This window comes from Scyliorhinus torazame, unplaced genomic scaffold, assembly GCF_047496885.1.
Source record: "Scyliorhinus torazame isolate Kashiwa2021f unplaced genomic scaffold, sScyTor2.1 scaffold_223, whole genome shotgun sequence".
Classification (NCBI taxonomy): domain Eukaryota; kingdom Metazoa; phylum Chordata; class Chondrichthyes; order Carcharhiniformes; family Scyliorhinidae; genus Scyliorhinus; species Scyliorhinus torazame.
The window spans coordinates 278,044-298,086 of record NW_027307950.1 but is presented as its reverse complement, the minus strand read 5'-3'; the positions used below and the strand labels follow the sequence as shown (position 1 = coordinate 298,086).

Below are 20,043 nucleotides of genomic sequence, written 5' to 3'. Positions count from 1 at the left end.
CTCCCCACGCGGACTGAACCCCCTCGTGATCTAAGAGATAAGACCATAAGACATAGGAGCAGAATTAGGCCACTCGGCCCATCGAGTCTGCTCGGCCATTCAATCATGGCTGATATTTTCTCATCCCCATTCTCCTGCCTTCTCCCCATAACCCCTGATCCCCTTATTAATCCAGAACCTATCTATCTCTGTCTTAAAGACATTCAGTGATTTGGCCTCCACAGCCTCGTGCGGCAAAGAGTTCCACAGATTCACCACCCTCTGGCTGAAGAAACTCCTCCTCATCTCTGTTTTAAAGGATCGTCCCTTTAGTCTGAGATTGTGTCCTCTGGTTCCAGTTTTTCCTCCAAGTGGCAACATCCTCTCCACGTCCGCTCTATCCAGGTCTCTCTCCACGTCCGCTCTATCCAGGTCTCTCTCCACGTCCGCTGTATCCAGGTCTCTCTCCACGTCCGCTCTATCCAGGTCTCTCTTCACGTCCACTCAATCCAGGTCTCTCTCCATGTCCGCTCTATCCAGGTCTCTCTCCACGTCCACTCGATCCAGGTCTCTCTCCCTGTCCGCTCTATCCAGGTCACTCTCCCTGTCCGCTCTATCCAGGTCTCTCTCCCTGTCCGCTCTATCCAGGTCTCTCTCCACGTCCGCTCTATCCAGGTCTCTCTCCACGTCCGCTCTATCCAGGTCTCTCTCCACGTCCACTCTATCCAGGTCTCTTTCCCTGTCCGCTCTATCCAGGTCTCTCTCCCTGTCCGCTCTATCCAGGTCTCTCTCCACGTCCACTCGATCCAGGTCTCTCTCCCTGTCCGCTCTATCCAGGTCACTCTCCCTGTCCGCTCTATCCAGGTCTCTCTCCCTGTCCGCTCTATCCAGGTCTCTCTCCCTGTCCGCTCTATCCAGGTGTCTCTCCCTGTCCGCTCTATCCAGGTCTCTCTCCCTGTCCGCTCGATCCAGGTCTCTCTCCACGTCCGCTCTATCCAGGTCTCTCTCCACGTCCGCTCTATCCAGGTCTCTCTCCACGTCCACTCTATCCAGGTCTCTCTCCACGTCCGCTCTATCCAGGTCTCTCTCCACGTCCACTCTATCCAGGTCTCTCTCCCTGTCCGCTCTATCCAGGTCTCTCTCCACGTCCGCTCTATCCAGGTCTCTCTCCATGTCCGCTCAATCCAGGTCTCTCTCCCTGTCCGCTCTATCCAGGTCTCTCTCCCTGTCCGCTCTATCCAGGTCTCTCTCCACGTCCGCTCTATCCAGGTCTCGCTCCATGTCCGCTCAATCCAGGTCTCTCTCCCTGTCCGCTCTATCCAGGTCTCTCTCCCTGTCCGCTCTATCCAGGTCTCTCTCCACGTCCGCTCTATCCAGGTCTCTCTCCCTGTCCGCTCTATCCAGGTCTCTCTCCACGTCCGCTCTATCCAGGTCTCTCTCCACGTCCACTCTATCCAGGTCTCTCTCCACGTCCGCTCTATCCAGGTCTCTCTCCCTGTCCGCTCTATCCAGGTCTCTCTCCCTGTCCGCTCTATCCAGGTCTCTCTCCACGTCCGCTCTATCCAGGTCTCTCTCCACGTCCACTCCATCCAGGTCTCTCTCCCTGTCCGCTCTATCCAGGCCTCTCTCCACGTCCGCTCTATCCAGGTCTCTCTCCACGTCCGCTCTATCCAGGTCTCTCTCCACGTCCGCACTATCCAGGTCTCCCTCCACGTCCACTCAATCCAGGTCTCTCTCCATGTCCGCTCTATCCAGGTCTCTCTCCACGTCCGCTCTATCCAGGTCTCTCTCCACGTCCACTCAATCCAGGTCTCTCTCCATGTCCGCTCTATCCAGGTCTCTCTCTCTGTCCGCTCTATCCAGGTCTCTCTCCCTGTCCGCTCTATCCAGGTCTCTCTCCCTGTCCGCTCTATCCAGGTCTCGCTCCACGTCCGCTCTATCCAGGTCTCTCTCCCTGTCCGCTCTATCCAGGTCTCTCTCTCTGTCCGCTCTATCCAGGTCTCTGTCCACGTCCGCTCTATCCAGGTCTCTCTCCCTGTCCGCTCTATCCAGGTCTCTCTCCCTGTCCGCTCTATCCAGGTCTCTCTCCACGTCCGCTCTATCCAGGTCTCTCTCCCTGTCCGCTCTATCCAGGTCTCTCTCCACGTCCACTCTATCCAGGTCTCTCTCCCTGTCCGCTCTATCCAGGCCTCTCTCCACGTCCGCTCTATCCAGGCCTCTCTCCCTGTCCGCTCTATCCAGGTCTCTCTCCACGTCCGCTCTATCCAGGTCTCTCTCCACGTCCACTCTATCCAGGTCTCACTCCCTGTCCGCTCTATCCAGGTGTCTCTCCCTGTCCGCTCTATCCAGGTCTCTCTCCACGTCCGCTCTATCCAGGTCTCTCTCCCTGTCCGCTCTATCCAGGTCTCTCTCCACGTCCGCTCTATCCAGGTCTCTCTCCACGTCCGCTCTATCCAGGTCTCTCTCCACGTCCGCTCTATCCAGGTCTCTCTCCCTGTCCGCTCTATCCAGGTCTCTCTCCCTGTCCGCTCTATCCAGGTCGCTCTCCCTGTCCGCTCTATCCAGGTCTCTGTCTACGTCCACTCTATCCAGGTCTCTCTCCACGTCCCCTCTATCCAGGACTCTCTCCCTGTCCGCTCTATCCAGGTCTCTCTCCACGTCCGCTCTATCCAGGACTCTCTCCCTGTCCGCTCTATCCAGGTCTCTCTCCACGTCCGCTCTATCCAGGACTCTCTCCCTGTCCGCTCTATCCAGGTCTCTCTCCACGTCCACTCGATCCAGGTCTCTCTCCCTGTCCGCTCTATCCAGGTCTCTCTCCCTGTCCGCTCTATCCAGGTCTCTCTCCCTGTCCGCTCTATCCAGGTGTCTCTCCCTGTCCGCTCTATCCAGGTCTCTCTCCCTGTCCGCTCGATCCAGGTCTCTCTCCACGTCCGCTCTATCCAGGTCTCTCTCCACGTCCGCTCAATCCAGGTCTCTCTCCACGTCCGCTCTATCCAGGTCTCTCTCCACGTCCGCTCTATCCAGGTCTCCCTCCACGTCCACTCAATCCAGGTCTCTCTCCACGTCCGCTCTATCCAGGTCTCTCTCCACGTCCGCTCAATCCAGGTCTCTCTCCACGTCCGCTCTATCCAGGTCTCTCTCCCTGTCCGCTCTATCCAGGTCTCCCTCCACGTCCACTCAATCCAGGTCTCTCTCCATGTCCGCTCTATCCAGGTCTCTCTCCACGTCCGCTCTATCCAGGTCTCTCTCCACGTCCACTCAATCCAGGTCTCTCTCCATGTCCGCTCTATCCAGGTCTCTCTCTCTGTCCGCTCTATCCAGGTCTCTCTCCCTGTCCGCTCTATCCAGGTCTCTCTCCCTGTCCGCTCTATCCAGGTCTCGCTCCACGTCCGCTCTATCCAGGTCTCTCTCCCTGTCCGCTCTATCCAGGTCTCTCTCTCTGTCCGCTCTATCCAGGTCTCTGTCCACGTCCGCTCTATCCAGGTCTCTCTCCCTGTCCGCTCTATCCAGGTCTCTCTCTCTGTCCGCTCTATCCAGGTCTCTGTCCACGTCCGCTCTATCCAGGTCTCTCTCTCTGTCCGCTCTAACCAGGTCTCTCTCCCTGTCCGCTCTATCCAGGTCTCTCTCCACGTCCGTTCTATCCAGGTCTCGCTCCCTGTCCGCTCTATCCAGGTCTCTCTCCACGTCCGCTCTATCCAGGTCTCTCTCCACGTCCGCTCTATCCAGGTCTCTCTCCCTGTCCGCTCTATCCAGGTCTCTCTCCACGTCCACTCTATCCAGGTCTCTCTCCCTGTCCGCTCTATCCAGGCCTCTCTCCACGTCCGCTCTATCCAGGCCTCTCTCCACGTCCGCTCTATCCTGGTCTCTCTCCCTGTCCGCTCTATCCAGGTCTCTCTCCCTGTCCGCTCTATCCAGGTCTCTCTCCACGTCCGCTCTATCCAGGTCTCTCTCCCTGTCCGCTCTATCCAGGTGTCTCTCCCTGTCCGCTCTATCCAGGTCTCTCTCCACGTCCGCTCTATCCAGGTCTCTCTCCACGTCCGCTCTATCCAGGTCTCTCTCCACGTCCGCTCTATCCAGGTCTCTCTCCACGTCCGCTCTATCCAGGTCTCTCTCCCTGTCCGCTCTATCCAGGTCTCTCTCCCTGTCCGCTCTATCCAGGTCTCTCTCCACGTCCACTCGATCCAGGTCTCTCTCCCTGTCCGCTCTATCCAGGTCTCTCTCCCTGTCCGCTCTATCCAGGTCTCTCTCCCTGTCCGCTCTATCCAGGTCTCTCTCCACGTCCGCTCTATCCAGGTCTCTCTCCCTGTCCGCTCTATCCAGGTCTCTCTCCCTGTCCGCTCTATCCAGGTCTCTCTCCACGTCCACTCGATCCAGGTCTCTCTCCCTGTCCGCTCTATCCAGGTCTCTCTCCCTGTCCGCTCTATCCAGGTCTCTCTCCCTGTCCGTTCTATCCAGGTCTCTCTCCCTGTCCGCTCGATCCAGGTCTCTCTCCACGTCCGCTCTATCCAGGTCTCTCTCCACGTCCGCTCTATCCAGGTCTCTCTCCACGTCCCCTCTATCCAGGTCTCTCTCCACGTCCGCTCTATCCAGGTCTCTCTCCACGTCCCCTCTATCCAGGTCTCTCTCCACGTCCACTCTATCCAGGTCTCTCTCCACGTCCGCTCTATCCAGGTCTCTCTCCATGTCCGCTCTATCCAGGTCTCTCTCCACGTCCGCTCTATCCAGGTCTCCCTCCACGTCCGCTCTATCCAGGTCTCTCTCCCTGTCCCCTCTATCCAGGTCTCTCTCCACGTCCCCTCTATCCAGGTCTCTCTCCACGTCCGCTCAATCCAGGTCTCTCTCCACGTCCGCTCTATCCAGGTCTCTCTCCACGTCCGCTCTATCCAGGTCTCCCTCCACGTCCGCTCTATCCAGGTCTCTCTCCCTGTCCCCTCTATCCAGGTCTCTCTCCACGTCCGCTCTATCCAGGTCTCTCTCCACGTCCGCTCTATCCAGGTCTCTCTCCACGTCCGCTCAATCCAGGTCTCTCTCCCTGTCCGCTCTATCCAGGTCTCGCTCCACGTCCGCTCTATCCAGGTCTCTCTCCCTGTCCGCTCTATCCAGGTCTCTCTCTCTGTCCGCTCTATCCAGGTCTCTGTCCACGTCCGCTCTATCCAGGTCTCTCTCCCTGTCCGCTCTATCCAGGTCTCTCTCCCTGTCCGCTCTATCCAGGTCTCTCTCCACGTCCGCTCTATCCAGGTCTCTCTCCATGTCCACTCTATCCAGGTCTCTCTCCACGTCCGCTCTATCCAGGTCTCTCTCCCTGTCCGCTCTATCCAGGTCTCTCTCCACGTCCGCTCTATCCAGGTCTCTCTCCCTGTCCGCTCTATCCAGGTCTCTCTCCACGTCCGCTCTATCCAGGCCTCTCTCCCTGTCCGCTCTATCCAGGTCTCTCTCCACGTCCGCTCTATCCAGGTCTCTCTCCACGTCCGCTCTATCCAGGTCTCTCTCCACGTCCACTCTATCCAGGTCTCTCTCCACGTCCGCTCTATCCAGGTCTCTCTCCCTGTCCGCTCTATCCAGGCCTCTCTCCACGTCCCCTCTATCCAGGTCTCTCTCCACGTCCCCTCTATCCAGGTCTCTCTCCCTGTCCGCTCTATCCAGGTCTCTCTCCACGTCCACTCTATCCAGGTCTCTCTCCACGTCCGCTCTATCCAGGTCTCTCTCCCTGTCCGCTCGATCCAGGTCTCTCTCCACGTCCGCTCTATCCAGATCTCTCTCCACGTCCGCTCTATCCAGGCCTCTCTCCACGTCCGCTCTATCCAGGCCTCTCTCCCTGTCCGCTCTATCCAGGTCTCTCTCCACGTCCGCTCTATCCAGGTCTCTCTCCACGTCCGCTCTATGCAGGCCTCTCTCCACGTCCACTCTATCCAGGCCTCTCTCCCTGTCCGCTCTATCCAGGTCTCTCTCCACGTCCGCTCTATCCAGGCCTCTCTCCCTGTCCGCTCTATCCAGGTCTCTCTCCACGCCCACTCTATCCAGGTCTCTCTCCACGTCCGCTCTATCCAGGTCTCTCTCCCTGTCCGCTCTATCCAGGTCTCTCTCCCTGTCCGCTCTATCCAGGTCTCTCTCCACGTCCGCTCTATCCAGGTCTCTCTCCACGTCCGCTCTATCCAGGCCTCTCTCCACGTCCGCTCTATCCAGGTCTCTCTCCACGTCCGCTCTATCCAGGTCTCTCTCCACGTCCGCTCTATCCAGGTCTCTCTCCACGTCCGCTCTATCCAGGTCTCTCTCCACGTCCGCTCTATCCAGGTCTCTCTCCACGTCCGCTCTATCCAGGTCTCTCTCCACGTCCGCTCTATCCAGGTCTCTCTCCCTGTCCGCTCTATCCAGGTCTCTCTCCATGTCCGTTCTATCCAGGCCTCTCTCCACGTCCGCTCTATCCAGGCCTCTCTCCACGTCCGCTCTATCCAGGTCTCTCTCCCTGTCCGCTCTATCCAGGTCTCTCTCCACGTCCGCTCTATCCAGGTCTCTCTCCCTGTCCGCTCTATCCAGGTCTCTCTCCCTGTCCGCTCTATCCAGGTCTCTCTCCACGTCCGCTCTATCCAGGTCTCTCTCTACGTCCACTCTATCCAGGACTCTCTCCCTGTCCGCTCTATCCAGGTCTCTCTCCACGTCCCCTCTATCCAGGTCTCTCTCCCTGTCCGCTCTATCCAGGTCTCTCTCCCTGTCCGCTCTATCCAGGTCTCTCTCCACTCTATCCAGTCCTCGCAGTATCCTGTAAGTTTCAATAAGATCCCCCCTCATCCTTCTAAACTCCAACAAGTACAGACCCAGAGTCCTCAACCGTTCCTCATACGACAAGCTCTTCATTCCAGGGACATTCTTGTGAACCTCCTCTGGACCCTTTCCAAGGCCAGCACATCCTTCCTTAGATACGGGGCCCGAAACTGCTCACAATACTCCAAATGGGGTCTGACCAGAGCCTGATACAGCCTCAGAAGTACATCCCTGGTCTTGTACTCTAGCCCTCTCGACATGAATGTTAACATTGCATTTACCTTCCTAACTGCCGACTGAACCAGCACGTTAACCTTGAGAGAATTGTGGACAAGGACTCCCAAGTCCCTTTGTGCTTCTGATTTCCGAAGCATTTCCCCATTTAGAAAACAGTCAGTGCCTCCATTACTCCTTCAACGGAAGCCGGTGTGTGACTCCCTGGGGGGGGGGGGGCCGGTGTGTGACTCCCTGGGGGGGGCCGGTGTGTGACTCCCTGGGGGAGAGCCGGTGTGTGAGTCCCTGGGGGGGGGCCGGTGTGTGACTCCCTGGGGGGGGGCCGGTGTGTGACTCCCTGGGGGGGGGCCGGTGTGTGACTCCCTGGGGGGAGCCGGTGTGTGACTCCCTGCGGGAGAGCCGGTGTGTGACTCCCTGGGGGGGGCCGGTGTGTGACTCCCTGGGGGGGGGGGCCGGTGTGTGACTCCCTGCGGGAGAGCCGGTGTGTGACTCCCTGGGGGGGGCCGGTGTGTGACTCCCTGGGGGGGGGGGCGGTGTGTGACTCCCTGGGGGGGGGGCCGGTGTGTGACTCCCTGGGGGGGGCCGGTGTGTGACTCCCTGGGGGGGGGGGGGCCGGTGTGTGACTCCCTGGGGGAGAGCCGGTGTGTGACTCCCTGGGGGGGGCCGGTGTGTGACTCCCTGGGGGGGGCCGGTGTGTGACTCCCTGGGGGGGGCCGGTGTGTGACTCCCTGGGGGGGGCCGGTGTGTGACTCCCTGGGGGGGAGCCGGTGTGTGACTCCCTGGGGGGGGGGCCGGTGTGTGACTCCCTGGGGGGGGGGCCGGTGTGTGACTCCCTGGGGGGGGGCCGGTGTGTGACTCCCTGGGGGGGGGGCGGTGTGTGACTCCCTGGGGGGGCCGGTGTGTGACTCCCTGGGGGAGAGCCGGTGTGTGACTCCCTGGGGGGGGGCCGGTGTGTGACTCCCTGGGGGGAGACGGTGTGTGACTCCCTGGGGGAGAGCCGGCGCCAAGCACCCACCTGAACATACAGCTTGACGAAGAAAGCACTGCCTTTGGGGAATCCAGGCAGCCGGCCTCCAGCTCCACAGCCGCAGCCGTGAATCTCTTTGCTGAAATCGCTGGCTTGAGACAGCACGAGGGAATGGTTCAACCCACACCAGATATCCACCGGCCTCTTCAGGTAGGGCACCTGCACAGACGGGAGAGTGACCATTAGGAGGAGGGATAGGAGCCACGCTCACCCCCCCCCCCCCCCACCCCCCCCACCTGACCGCTCACTCGCACAGAGCCCCTCCCCCACCGCCCCCTCCGGAATCCAAAACCACCCGCAATTTACTCAACGGCCCCCCAATGGGGAAAATGCCAACAGCTTTGCAATTTCTTGTAACTTTCACGGGAGAACCGGGGGCGGCCCCTCGAGCCCCCTCCTCCGCTCGATGCCATCGTGGCTGAGCTCCGCTCGGTCTCCGCTCCCGCCAACCCCACCCCCCCCCCCAGCCCCACCCCCCGATCCCCATCACCCTTCACTCCGTCGCTCATTTAAAAACCTGCCCATCTCCTCAATCAATGTGTCTGGTGTCCCGGTGTCCCAGCCCACTCTGGGATAGAGAATTCACAGGTTCGCAAGGTAACCCCCTCCCCCTTTCCGAGAGTGAACTAAAGGTCAAGGGGCAGGAGGTGGAGAAGGAGGCGGACTTTCCCTCTAAGCGGCCGATGCCACAATGATGCGGTTTGTACGGGCGCGAGCGTCCTCGACATGCCCGGCACAAACGCGGTTGGCCCCCACCTTCCCACTCAATTTGGTTCTCGGTGGAGACGGTGAATACCCGACGGGGCGTGACCGTGCCAACCCCTCCCTCACCCACGTCGTGTCGATCCTGCCGGCAAAGCTCTGTCTCAGCTCCTGTTCCCAAACTCTAACCTGGTTCCCATGCCCGAGCGAACCCCGTCCGTTTGAGCTCGCTCCCTCAGAGGCTCTGGAATTGCATTGATCTGCTTCCTGCCTGTTGTGACGTGCTCCGAAACGCCCGGGAGGTTGTGTGTGTGCGCGTGTCCGCCGCCACAGTCCCTCGTGTCTGCGTCTGTACACAGCAGGCCTCTGCCTCCAGCTCTCCTTCGGGCCACACAGCCTCTGGTCGTGCCGCTCAGGAGATCCGAGGAGGTGATTCAAACGGAGGTCCGCCCATGACCAAAAAGGCCGCAACGCGCCGGGACTGCCGATCACGGCGCTCCCAATCCACGAGCTCATACTCCACCAACCCCGTGGGGAGCTCAATGTGCTTGACCCCGCGGGCCGAGTAAGGGTCATTACGTCCCTGCTCCCCCCCTGAGGTCCGGAGGTCCCTCTGTCGCCGACTGCCCGAGGGTTCCGATCCATATCTAATGTTGGGTCTTCCATCTCGAGCTGAACTGGGCCCCGGACCTGGCAGAGTTCTGAGCCCTGGCTCACGGGTAGTAGGCAAGAGGGATGAGGGACTGATTCTTCTGTGGGGCTACCTCTGGTGTGTGGGCTCCCTGCCTTTGAAATGGTCCACATGCCCATATACAGTCCGCCCTCTGGTTTTGACCATAGAGGAGACAGGTCCTGTCTTCTCCACAATGTTTCCCAACATTCCCGATGTGGACAGTGTCTCCCGATGTGAATCCTCTGTCCTGCTTCATGCTACCCCTGCCGGAGCTCTTGTGTCTTCTCCACCTTCCTCACTAAGGTTGGGAAATGTCAAACTTGAACGGATTTGGAGCCGTTAGCGCCCCTCTTAAAGCTTCAACACTGCCCCGATGCCAGAGGGGGAGGCGTCGCATGTGAGGATCAGTGGTCTAGACGTGGCTCCTGTCCAGCTTCGTGAAAGAATGCCCCAACCCGGCCAACCTCGCGGATAAATCTTCCGCACGTGGCGAAGGGTCACCCCTCCAAGCGGGAGGCCTTGTTGACCGTCATTTTATAGTCGCCGCACAAGCGGACGGTCTTGTCCAGCTTCAGTACTGGAACCACTGGTGCTGCCCACTCTGGCGAATGATCCCCAAGTCCTCCAGCCCGCTCAGCTCAGCATCCACTTTCGAAGGCACGATGTGTGGGACTGGACAGGCCCTGAAGCCCTTGGGTTGGGCAAACGGGTCAACGTAAACTTTAGCCCCGGCCCCCCCCCCCCCCATCTTCCCCTAGTCGTTCCTGGAAGATACCCTGGTATTTATCGCCTGTAACCATTCTAAAGATCCGTTGCCAGTCTAGGCAGAGTCTCTGTAACGGTTGCAGCTCCAAAGGTTGGGTCCATGCCCCTGCAGCATTGGCAGAGACAGTCAGACTGATTGTTGTCCATGGGTAACCGGAGTCCTTGCCCAATAATTGTTGGTGGTTCTCTGGTGTACGTCGCCAGTCGTGCCTTTAGACCAGATGCTGGATCCCCAAGCGGATTTTCCGGAATGTCTGTTGCCCAGCGACCAAGACAGCAGTTCCATATCCAAGCGGTGGCCATTCAATTGGGGGTTATCTTAATTTGTTGCTAATTGTGTTTCTCTTAATTTGGCTCTGAAGGTGGCGGCCAATATGGTCGCCTTCCTTAATTCTAATTACGTTTGCTCTAGAGTCGCCAGGTATCTCTCGACACCGCCACAAGGTTCAAACCCGAATACTGACCAAAGACTCGATCCACCAGTTAGTAAGTTCAAATTCAATGCTCATTTATTTACACACAGTCAAACCTACTCATGCATAAACTCTACAACCTAAACTATCACTATTACTAAAGCCTATACTTAGCTTTGGGCGCCCACTCAGTCAGAGGAACAATGGCCATTGTTCGGTTCTGAGGCTGCTGGGGTCGAGTTGGTACGGAATAACAGCTAGGAGCGTCTGTCTGGTAGCGAGCGTTGACCTTGGACTTACTTGTTCTGATGTTACAGTTGGGCAGGTCTCTCCTCGCTGAGGGCCGGAGCCAAGAGAGCGATTCTCTCTTGTGGGATCCTTCTTATACCCAAAAGGGGCCTCGCGCGCTTTTGAACTTGGCGCCAATTAATTGGGCCGTTTCCCAATTGTTCCTATCGATTTCCTCCAATAGAGGGGTGGGTGCCCTGATGGCTGGGCGTGTCCTCAGTGGCCGTTGGTCTGCTTTGTTCTGGTCTCCTCTGGCGCCGGGGTGTCTGCCTTAGTATTGTTAACTTAAATGTTACTCTTTTGTCCCCGGGGATGGCTCATTAGTATGGTAATGGTTTTGCAGTATCGGTCTTGTCTGGGAGCTGTGGCTCCAATCAACAGACAAACCCTGCACCTGCTTGCTTTCTCAGTCTTGTCCATTGTCCCTGCAATCTTTTGCAAAGTGTCCATTTTGTAATGAAATGAAAATCGCTTATTGTCACGAGTCGGCTTCAAATGAAGTTACTGTGAAAAGCCCCTCGTCGCCACATTCCGGCGCCTGTTCGAGGAGGCTGGTACGGGAAGTGGCCAGCCCAGGTGGCTACAAATTGGGGCTAGATTTGGTGCCCGGATGCACCTGCGATCATGCTCACCGCGGGCTGGGCTAAATGTAGGGCCCTGACCCGGGGTAACGGTGTCACCCGCCCAGAGCGAGGCGAACGCTTTTCACACCAAGTCCATGGGGCTCCTGAATCCACTTGTTCACGTCGTCAGGAGAGGGCAGGGGGGGGGGGGGGGGGGAACGACAATTCTCGGGCCCTTTTTAAATCTAAGGGCGGTTCCGTCAACAGTTTCCGTCGGTTCGCCGTGTTATTGATACCGCGCACTAGGCGGTCTTGCACCATATCTGACAGGGATGGGCCACAGTCGCAATGCCCGGCCGGCCTGCGGGAATTCCTCAGGGAATTCCGTAACCGATTGCCGCGGGGTGCGCCAGGCCGTGTTGAACCGATATCTCTGCACGATCACTGACGGTTTAGGGTCACAATGGTTGGTGACAAGCTCTAAAAGGGCTCACGAAAGGTCTTCGAATCTGGGGCGGCCGGGGAGGTGAGGCTTTTGACCGCGCTGGAAGTTGGGGCTCTGCAGGCGGTCAGGGGTATGACCTTTCACCTGGAAGGCATACCGCTCCCGTTCGGTGCACCGGGCCCAATCTTCCGCCGCTGTGCCAATGGCCTCTCGCCGTCCAAAAACGGGGTCACGTCTCCCCGGCCGTGCTCTCAGACGCAGGGATCCGAGTGAGGCCGGGGCCTCCAGGATCGCAGCCATAGTTTTTCCTCGTCGCCAGTAGCTCAGAAGACTCGAGAGGGCGATTCTCGCCCCTCAGTGGGGGGAGATCGGAATCCATGAGCCCCACCGGGGACTTGGGGGAGCAGGGGGCTGGTGACAAGGCGGACAGCAAGCTGAAGATAAGGGGTTAACGATGGTTCCTGCAGCTGCTGCAGGTCACAGGGGTTAATCCACCTGCTGGGACCAGCATTTACACAAAGGCTTTGAACTGAGAAATACAATTACAAACCTGACAGGTGATCCACATTGGGAGGTGTCATTAACACAGGATCACTGACTAAATACAGGAACAACATTGGATAAACTGCAGATTCAGCACTTAACTGTCAACTCAATCCCGTTACAGGAAAGCAAGCAGAATATTCATTGGAAGAGTAAAGAGTCATATTCTCCTCTGATTATACATGTCCTCATCAGGTAAAGGGGAAGTGATGCCAGGGGTAAGGATACATCAACTAGTATTCACTGTCCCCATCAAACACTCCCAGGACATGTACAGCACGGGGTTAGATACAGAGTAAAGCTCCCTCTACACTGTCCCCATCAAACACTCCCAGGACAGGTACAGCACGGGGTTAGATACAGAGTAAAGCTCCCTCGACACTGTCCCCATCAAACACTCCCAGGACAGGTACAGCACGGGGTTAGATACAGAGTAAAGCTCGCTCTACACTGTCCCTATCAAACACTCCCAGGACAGGTACAGCATGGGGTTAGATACAGAGTAAAGCTCCCTCTACACTGTCCCCATCAAACACTCCCAGGACAGGTACAGCACGGGGTTAGATACAGAGTAAAGCTCCCTCGACACTGTCCCCATCAATCACTCCCAGGACAGGTACAGCACAGGGTTAGATACAGAGTAAAGCTCCCTCTACACTGTCCCCATCAAACACTCCCAGGACAGGTACAGCACGGGGTTAGATACTGAGTAATGCTCCCTCTACACTGTCCCCATCAAACACTCCCAGGACAGGGACAGCACGGGGTTAGATACAGAGTAATGCTCCCTCTACACTGTCCCCATCAAACCCTCCCAGGACAGGTGAGCACGGGGTTAGATACAGAGTAAAGCTCCCTCTACACTGTCCCCATCAAACACTCCCAGGACAGGTACAGCGCGGGGTTAGATACAGAGTAAATCTCACTCTACACTGTCCCCATCAAACACTCCCAGGACAGGTACAGTATGGGGTTAGATACAGAGTAAACCTCCCTCTACACTGTCCCCATCAAACATTCCCAGGACAGGTACAGCACGGGGTTAGATACAGAGTAAAGCTCCCTCTCTACTGTCCCCATCAAACACCCCCAGGACAGGTACAGCACGGGGTTAGATACAGAGTAAAGCTCCCTCTACACTGTCCCCATCAAACACTCCCAGGACAGGTACAGCAGGGGGTTAGATACAGAGTAAAGCTCCCTCGACACTGTCCCCATCAAACACTCCCAGGACAGGTACAGCACGGGGTTAGATACAGAGTAAAGCTCCCGCTACACTGTCCCCATCAAACACTCCCAGGAAATGTACAGCACGGGGTTAGATGCAGAGTAAAGGTCCACTTACACTGTCCCCATCAAACACCCCCAGGACAGGTACAGCGCGGGGTTAGATACAGAGTAAAGCTCCATCTACACTGTCCCCATCAAACACTCCCAGGACAGGTACAGCACGGGGTTAGATACAAAGTAAAACTCCCTCTACACTGTCCCCATCAAACACTCCAGGACAGGTACAGCACGGGGTTAGATACAGAGTAAAGCTCCCTCTACACTGTCCCCATCAAACACTCCCAGGACAGGTACAGCACGGGGTTAGGTACAGAGCAAAGCTCCCTCTACACTGTCCCCATCAAACCCTCCCAGGGCAGGTACAGCACGGGGTTAGATACAGAGTAAAGCTCCCTCGACACTGTGCCCATCAATCACTCCCAGGACAGGTACAGCACGGGGTTAGATACAGAGTAAAGCTCCCTATACACTGTCCCCATCAAACCCTCCCAGGACAGGTACAGCACGGGGTTAGATACAGAGTAAAGCTCCCTCTACACTGTCCCCATCAAACACTCCCAGGACAGGTACAGCACGGGGTTAGATACAGAGTAAAGCTCCCTCTACACTGTCCCCATCAAACACTCCCAGGACAGGTACAGCACGGGGTTAGATACAGAGTAAAGCTCCCTCGACACTGTGCCCATCAAACACTCCCAGGACAGGTACAGCACGGGGTTAGATACAGAGTAAAGCTCCCTCTACACTGCCCCCATCAAACCCTCCCAGGACAGGTACAGCACGGGGTTAGATACAGAGTAAAGCTCCCTCTACACTGTGCGCATCAAACACTCCCAGGACAGGTACAGCACGGGGTTAGATTCAGAGTAAAGCTCCCTCTACACTGCCCCCATCAAACCCTCCCAGGACAGGTACAGCACGGGGTTAGATACAGAGTAAAGCTCCCTCTACACTGCCCCCGTCAAACACTCCCAGGACAGGTACAGCACGGGGTTAGATACAGAGTAAAGCTCCCTCTCCACTGTCCCCAACATACACTCCCAGGACAGGTACAGCACGGGGTTAGATACAGAGTAAAGCTCCCTCTACACTGTCCCCATCAATCACTCCCAGGACAGGTACAGCACAGGGTTAGATACAGAGTAAAGCTCCCGCTACACTGTCCCCATCAAACACTCCCAGGACAGGTACAGCACGGGGTTAGATACAGAGTAATGCTCCCTCTACACTGTCCCCATCAAACACTCCCAGGACAGGGACAGCACGGGGTTAGATACAGAGTAATGCTCCCTCTACACTGTCCCCATCAAACCCTCCCATGACAGGTGAGCACGGGGTTAGATACAGAGTAAAGCTCCCTCTACACTGTCCCCATCAAACACTCCCAGGACAGGTACAGCGCGGGGTTAGATACAGAGTAAATCTCACTCTACACTGTCCCCATCAAACACTCCCAGGACAGGTACAGTATGGGGTTAGATACAGAGTAAACCTCCCTCTACACTGTCCCCATCAAACATTCCCAGGACAGGTACAGCACGGGGTTAGATACAGAGTAAAGCTCCCTCTACACTGTCCGCATCACACACCCCCAGGACAGGTACAGCACGGGGTTAAATACAGAGTAAAGCTCCCTCTCTACTGTCCCCATCAAACACTCCCAGGACAGGTACAGCACGGGGTTAGATACAGTGTAAAGCTCCCTCTACACTGTCCCCATCAAACACTCCCAGGACAGGTACAGCAGGGGGTTAGATACAGAGTAATGCTCCCTCTACACTGTCCCCATCAAACATTCCCAGGACAGGTACAGCACGGGGTTAGATACAGAGTAAAGCTCCCTCTACACTGTCCGCATCAAACACCCCCAGGACAGGTACAGCACGGGGTTAAATACAGAGTAAAGCTCCCTCTACACTGTCCCCATCAAACACTCCCAGGACGGGTACAGCACGGGGTTACATACAGAGTAAAGCTCCCTCGACACTGTCCCCATCAAACACTCCCAGGACAGGTACAGCACGGGGTTAGATACAGAGTAAATCTCACTCTACACTGTCCCCATCAAACACTCCCAGGACAGGTACAGTATGGGGTTAGATACAGAGTAAACCTCCCTCTACACTGTCCCCATCAAACACTCCCAGGACAGGTACAGCACGGGGTTAGATACAGAGTAAAGCTCCCTCGACACTGTCCCCATCAAACACTCCCAGGACAGGTACAGCACGGGGTTAGATACAGAGTAAAGCTCCCTCTACACTGTCCCCATCAAACACTCCCAGGACAGGTACAGCAGGGATTAGATACAGAGTAAAGCTCCCTCGACACTGTCCCCATCAAACACACCCAGGACAGGTACAGCACGGGGTTAGATACAGAGTAAAGCTCCCGCTACACTGTCCCCATCAAACACTCCCAGGAAATGTACAGCACGGGGTTAGATGCAGAGTAAAGGTCCACTTACACTGTCCCCATCAAACACCCCCAGGACAGGTACAGCGCGGGGTTAGATACAGAGTAAAGCTCCATCTACACTGTCCCCATCAAACACTCCCAGGACAGGTACAGCACGGGGTTAGATACAAAGTAAAACTCCCTCTACACTGTCCCCATCAAACACTCCAGGACAGGTACAGCACGGGGTTAGATACAGAGTAAAGCTCCCTATACACTGTCCCCATCAAACCCTCCCAGGACAGGTACAGCACGGGGTTAGATACAGAGTAAAGCTCCCTCTACACTGTCCCCATCAAACACTCCCAGGACAGGTACAGCACGGGGTGAGGTACAGAGTAAAGCTCCCTCTACACTGTCCCCATCAAACCCTCCCAGGGCAGGTACAGCACGGGCATAGATACTGAGTAAAGCTCCCTCGACACTGTGCCCATCAATCACTCCCAGGACAGGTACAGCACGGGGTTAGATACAGAGTAAAGCTCCCTATACACTGTCCCCATCAAACCCTCCCAGGACAGGTACAGCACGGGGTTAGATACAGAGTAAAGCTCCCTCTACACTGTCCCCATCAAACACTCCCAGGACAGGTACAGCACGGGGTTAGATACAGAGTAAAGCTCCCTCTACACTGTCCCCATCAAACACTCCCAGGACAGGTACAGCACGGGGTTAGATACAGAGTAAAGCTCCCTCGACACTGTGCCCATCAAACACTCCCAGGACAGGTACAGCACGGGGTTAGATACAGAGTAAAGCTCCCTCTACACTGCCCCCAACAAACCCTCCCAGGACAGGTACAGCACGGGGTTAGATACAGAGTAAAGCTCCCTCTACACTGTGCGCATCAAACACTCCCAGGACAGGTACAGCACGGGGTTAGATTCAGAGTAAAGCTCCCTCTACACTGCCCCCATCAAACCCTCCCAGGACAGGTACAGCACGGGGTTAGATACAGAGTAAAGCTCCCTCTACACTGCCCCCGTCAAACACTCCCAGGACAGGTACAGCACGGGGTTAGATACAGAGTAAAGCTCCCTCTCCACTGTCCCCAACATACACTCCCAGGACAGGTACAGCACGGGGTTAGATACAGAGTAAAGCTCCCTCTACACTGTCCCCATCAATCACTCCCAGGACAGGTACAGCACAGGGTTAGATACAGAGTAAAGCTCCCGCTACACTGTCCCCATCAAACACTCCCAGGACAGGTACAGCACGGGGTTAGATACAGAGTAATGCTCCCTCTACACTGTCCCCATCAAACACTCCCAGGACAGGGACAGCACGGGGTTAGATACAGAGTAATGCTCCCTCTACACTGTCCCCATCAAACCCTCCCATGACAGGTGAGCACGGGGTTAGATACAGAGTAAAGCTCCCTCTACACTGTCCCCATCAAACACTCCCAGGACAGGTACAGCGCGGGGTTAGATACAGAGTAAATCTCACTCTACCCTGTCCCCATCAAACACTCCCAGGACAGGTACAGCACGGGGTTAGATTCAGAGTAAAGCTCCCTCTACACTGCCCCCATCAAACCCTCCCAGGACAGGTACAGCACGGGGTTAGATACAGAGTAAAGCTGCCTCTACACTGCCCCCGTCAAACACTCCCAGGACAGGTACAGCACGGGGTTAGATACAGAGTAAAGCTCCCTCTCCACTGTCCCCAACATACACTCCCAGGACAGGTACAGCACGGGGTTAGATACAGAGTAATGCTCCCTCTACACTGTCCCCATCAAACACTCCCAGGACAGGGACAGCACGGGGTTAGATACAGAGTAATGCTCCCTCTACACTGTCCCCATCAAACCCTCCCATGACAGGTGAGCACGGGGTTAGATACAGAGTAAAGCTCCCTCTACACTGTCCCCATCAAACACTCCCAGGACAGGTACAGCGCGGGGTTAGATACAGAGTAAATCTCACTCTACACTGTCCCCATCAAACACTCCCAGGACAGGTACAGTATGGGGTTAGATACAGAGTAAACCTCCCTCTACACTGTCCCCATCAAACATTCCAAGGACAGGTACAGCACGGGGTTAGATACAGAGTAAAGCTCCCTCTACACTGTCCGCATCAAACACCCCCAGGACAGGTACAGCACGGGGTTAAATACAGAGTAAAGCTCCCTCTCTACTGTCCCCATCAAACACTCCCAGGACAGGTACAGCACGGGGTTAGATACAGTGTAAAGCTCCCTCTACACTGTCCCCATCAAACACTCCCAGGACAGGTACAGCAGGGGGTTAGATACAGAGTAATGCTCCCTCTACACTGTCCCCATCAAACATTCCCAGGACAGGTACAGCACGGGGTTAGATACAGAGTAAAGCTCCCTCTACACTGTCCGCATCAAACACCCCCAGGACAGGTACAGCACGGGGTTAAATACAGAGTAAAGCTCCCTCTACACTGTCCCCATCAAACACTCCCAGGACGGGTACAGCACGGGGTTACATACAGAGTAAAGCTCCCTCGACACTGTCCCCATCAAACACTCCCAGGACAGGTACAGCACGGGGTTAGATACAGAGTAAATCTCACTCTACACTGTCCCCATCAAACACTCCCAGGACAGGTACAGTATGGGGTTAGATACAGAGTAAACCTCCCTCTACACTGTCCCCATCAAACACTCCCAGGACAGGTACAGCACGGGGTTAGATACAGAGTAAAGCTCCCTCGACACTGTCCCCATCAAACACTCCCAGGACAGGTACAGCACGGGGTTAGATACAGAGTAAAGCTCCCTCTACACTGTCCCCATCAAACACTCCCAGGACAGGTACAGCAGGGATTAGATACAGAGTAAAGCTCCCTCGACACTGTCCCCATCAAACACACCCAACAGGTACAGCACGGGGTTAGATACAGAGTAAAGCTCCCGCTACACTGTCCCCATCAAACACTCCCAGGAAATGTACAGCACGGGGTTAGATGCAGAGTAAAGGTCCACTTACACTGTCCCCATCAAACACCCCCAGGACAGGTACAGCGCGGGGTTAGATACAGAGTAAAGCTCCATCTACACTGTCCCCATCAAACACTCCCAGGACAGGTACAGCACGGGGTTAGATACAAAGTAAAACTCCCTCTACACTGTCCCCATCAAACACTCCAGGACAGGTACAGCACGGGGTTAGATACAGAGTAAAGCTCCCTATACACTGTCCCCATCAAACCCTCCCAGGACAGGTACAGCACGGGGTTAGATACAGAGTAAAGCTCCCTCTACACTGTCCCCATCAAACACTCCCAGGACAGGTACAGCACGGGGTGAGGTACAGAGTAAAGCTCCCTCTACACTGTCCCCATCAAACCCTCCCAGGGCAGGTACAGCACGGGCATAGATACTGAGTAAAGCTCCCTCGACACTGTGCCCATCAATCACTCCCAGGACAGGTACAGCACGGGGTTAGATACAGAGTAAAGCTCCCTATACACTGTCCCCATCAAACCCTCCCAGGACAGGTACAGCACGGGGTTAGATACAGAGTAAAGCTCCCTCTACACTGTCCCCATCAAACACTCCCAGGACAGGTACAGCACGGGGTTAGATACAGAGTAAAGCTCCCTCTACACTGTCCCCATCAAACACTCCCAGGACAGGTACAGCACGGGGTTAGATACAGAGTAAAGCTCCCTCGACACTGTGCCCATCAAACACTCCCAGGACAGGTACAGCACGGGGTTAGATACAGAGTAAAGCTCCCTCTACACTGCCCCCATCAAACCCTCCCAGGACAGGTACAGCACGGGGTTAGATACAGAGTAAAGCTCCCTCTACACTGTGCGCATCAAACACTCCCAGGACAGGTACAGCACGGGGTTAGATACAAAGTAAAACTCCCTCTACACTGTCCCCATCAAACACTCCAGGACAGGTACAGCACG

General features: G+C 56.2%; 1 protein-coding gene across 4 annotated transcripts in view; it reads right to left on the bottom strand.

Moving 5' to 3' along the window:
* The window catches only part of LOC140405782 (F-box only protein 24-like), a 293,160-nt gene that overhangs the window by 10,000 nt on the left and 263,117 nt on the right, over positions 1-20,043 (bottom strand). For all 4 annotated transcript variants that reach the window (XM_072494211.1, XM_072494212.1, XM_072494215.1 and 1 more), the window contains one exon: positions 7,988-8,158. In XM_072494211.1, the coding sequence (XP_072350312.1) occupies positions 7,988-8,158 (171 nt within the window). The remainder of the gene's footprint in view (positions 1-7,987; positions 8,159-20,043) is intronic.